This window comes from Notothenia coriiceps, unplaced genomic scaffold (assembly GCF_000735185.1).
Source record: "Notothenia coriiceps isolate Sejong01 unplaced genomic scaffold, NC01 NC01_scaffold00006269, whole genome shotgun sequence".
Classification (NCBI taxonomy): domain Eukaryota; kingdom Metazoa; phylum Chordata; class Actinopteri; order Perciformes; family Nototheniidae; genus Notothenia; species Notothenia coriiceps.
In genome coordinates this window covers 130739-132570 of record NW_011338970.1, presented here as the reverse complement: position 1 = coordinate 132570, position 1832 = coordinate 130739, and the positions used below count along the sequence as shown (strand labels likewise).

At 38.3% G+C, this 1832-nt stretch overlaps 1 protein-coding gene across 1 annotated transcript in view; it reads left to right on the top strand.

Moving 5' to 3' along the window:
- Positions 1-989: 989 nt before the first annotated feature.
- Positions 990-1832, top strand: part of LOC104943581 (transcription initiation factor TFIID subunit 4-like) — a gene marked incomplete at its 5' end in the record, with an annotated part of 18644 nt that continues 17801 nt past the window's right edge. The window contains one exon of the mRNA XM_010769031.1: positions 990-1159. Coding sequence (XP_010767333.1) covers positions 990-1159 — 170 coding nt within the window. The remainder of the gene's footprint in view (positions 1160-1832) is intronic.

Genomic DNA, 1832 nt, shown 5'->3' with positions numbered 1-1832 from the left:
GACAGCGTCCCAAATTAGTTTTCCCCCTGTACGACCTTCAATGACTTTAGTTCACCCTGAATGACCTTGTTCCTCTGCTGCAAGCTGGAGTTTCCTTTGCACTAAATTGTTTGATTGTCTGCCAGAAACTTTCATTCAATTACTTTTTCCAGTTTTAACATATATACAATATCGTTTTTAGAACTTAGTTGTTCTTAACTATATCAGAATCAGAATACCTTTATTAGTCCAACAGAGGGGACATTTGCAGCGTTACAGCAGGAAAGAGCCACAGACAGCTTAGTGTTGCATATCTTACATGCGTTAAAAAAAGTACTAAGTTATAATATAATAAACAATATGCTAAATAAATATACTTTACCAGGATGAAAGATTTTGGTCGTAGGATGTATTGTTCTTAAGTTATCAGATAGATAAGCTGAGCCAATGTTAGCGACAGTTGAACAAAAAGATAAACCTTGATTTTAAACATGACACTGCTTTATTTAGTAGCTTTACCGGTTTTACTCCGTTTGTCCTTTTAGTTATAGAAAAGGTTAACTTCTGTCGATAACTCTGCTTCTGTTAAAATCCCCCTAAACGTCTGGATCCTATGTAATCAGAGGAATTAGCTAAGCAAACTCCAATCGACCCTCGGTTCCCAGCCAACAGTTCATTTTCTACCAAGCAGCGTTGGAGAAACAATAATTGTTTAAATGAACAAACTTTATTCAGTGTTTTTACCAGTTTTATCAATGGGCTAGTTGTTGTCTGATAGGAGGAGACAACTCTGGATAACTCGGCTTTCTGTAAAAACCTATTAAATGAAGTAATCAGGTAAAAACTGACTGCAATGACGGCGATGGTGGTGAAAAGACAACCCCCATGATCCCAAGCTCCTTCAAGCCGCCATCAAACTTCGTCTTTTTGTCAAAGAACAGATCAGATTGTTTGTAGTTAAAGTTTCCAATTGTATGTGTTTTGCTAATCTTCCATTTCCCATGTTGCAGGGACGATGATGACATCAACGACGTGGCCTCCATGGCCGGGGTGAACCTGAACGAGGAGAGCGCCAGAATACTCGCCACCAACTCTGAGCTGGTGGGAACGCACATCCGCTCGTGTAAAGACGAAGCCTTCCTCCATCCGGGACTGCTCCATCGACGAATCCTGGAAACAGGTAGGACAGACTCGTAACATAAAGTACACACATCCTTTACTCAAGTAGAAGTACAGATACTCGTGTTTAAAAATACTCTGGTAGAAGTAGAAGTACTGACTAAACTTCTTTACTCAAGTCAAAGTAAAGAGGCTTTGAAATGTACTTCAGTAAAAAGTACCCATAACTAGCAGCTGTTTTAAAGAGTACCTGACCTCCCTTTATATTAATAGAACAATAACGTCATTGTTAGCTAATGAATGTTTCCATGCTGAACAACGGCAACATGACAACGTTTTCATTGGTCCCTCTTCTTTAGAGAAGACCAGGAAATGATGGATACACGGATCGTGTTCAAATCAATAGGCACGCAATGACTCTAAATAATAATGATCATGCCACCAAACACACATTCAAACTAAAGGAACCAGCCTGTTTGGAAAATGTGAGAAGTAGAAAGTACAGGTATTTGGGTTCAACATGTGAGAAGTAGAAAGTACAAGTGTTTGTGTTCAAAATGTAAGAAGTAGAAAGTACAAGTATTTGAGTTCAACATGTAAGAAGTAGAAAGTACAGGTATTTGTGTTCAACATGTAAGAAGTAGAAAGTACAGGTATTTGTGTTCAACATGTAAGAAGTAGAAAGTACAGGTATTTGTGTTCAACATGTAAGAAGTAGAAAGTACAGGTATTTG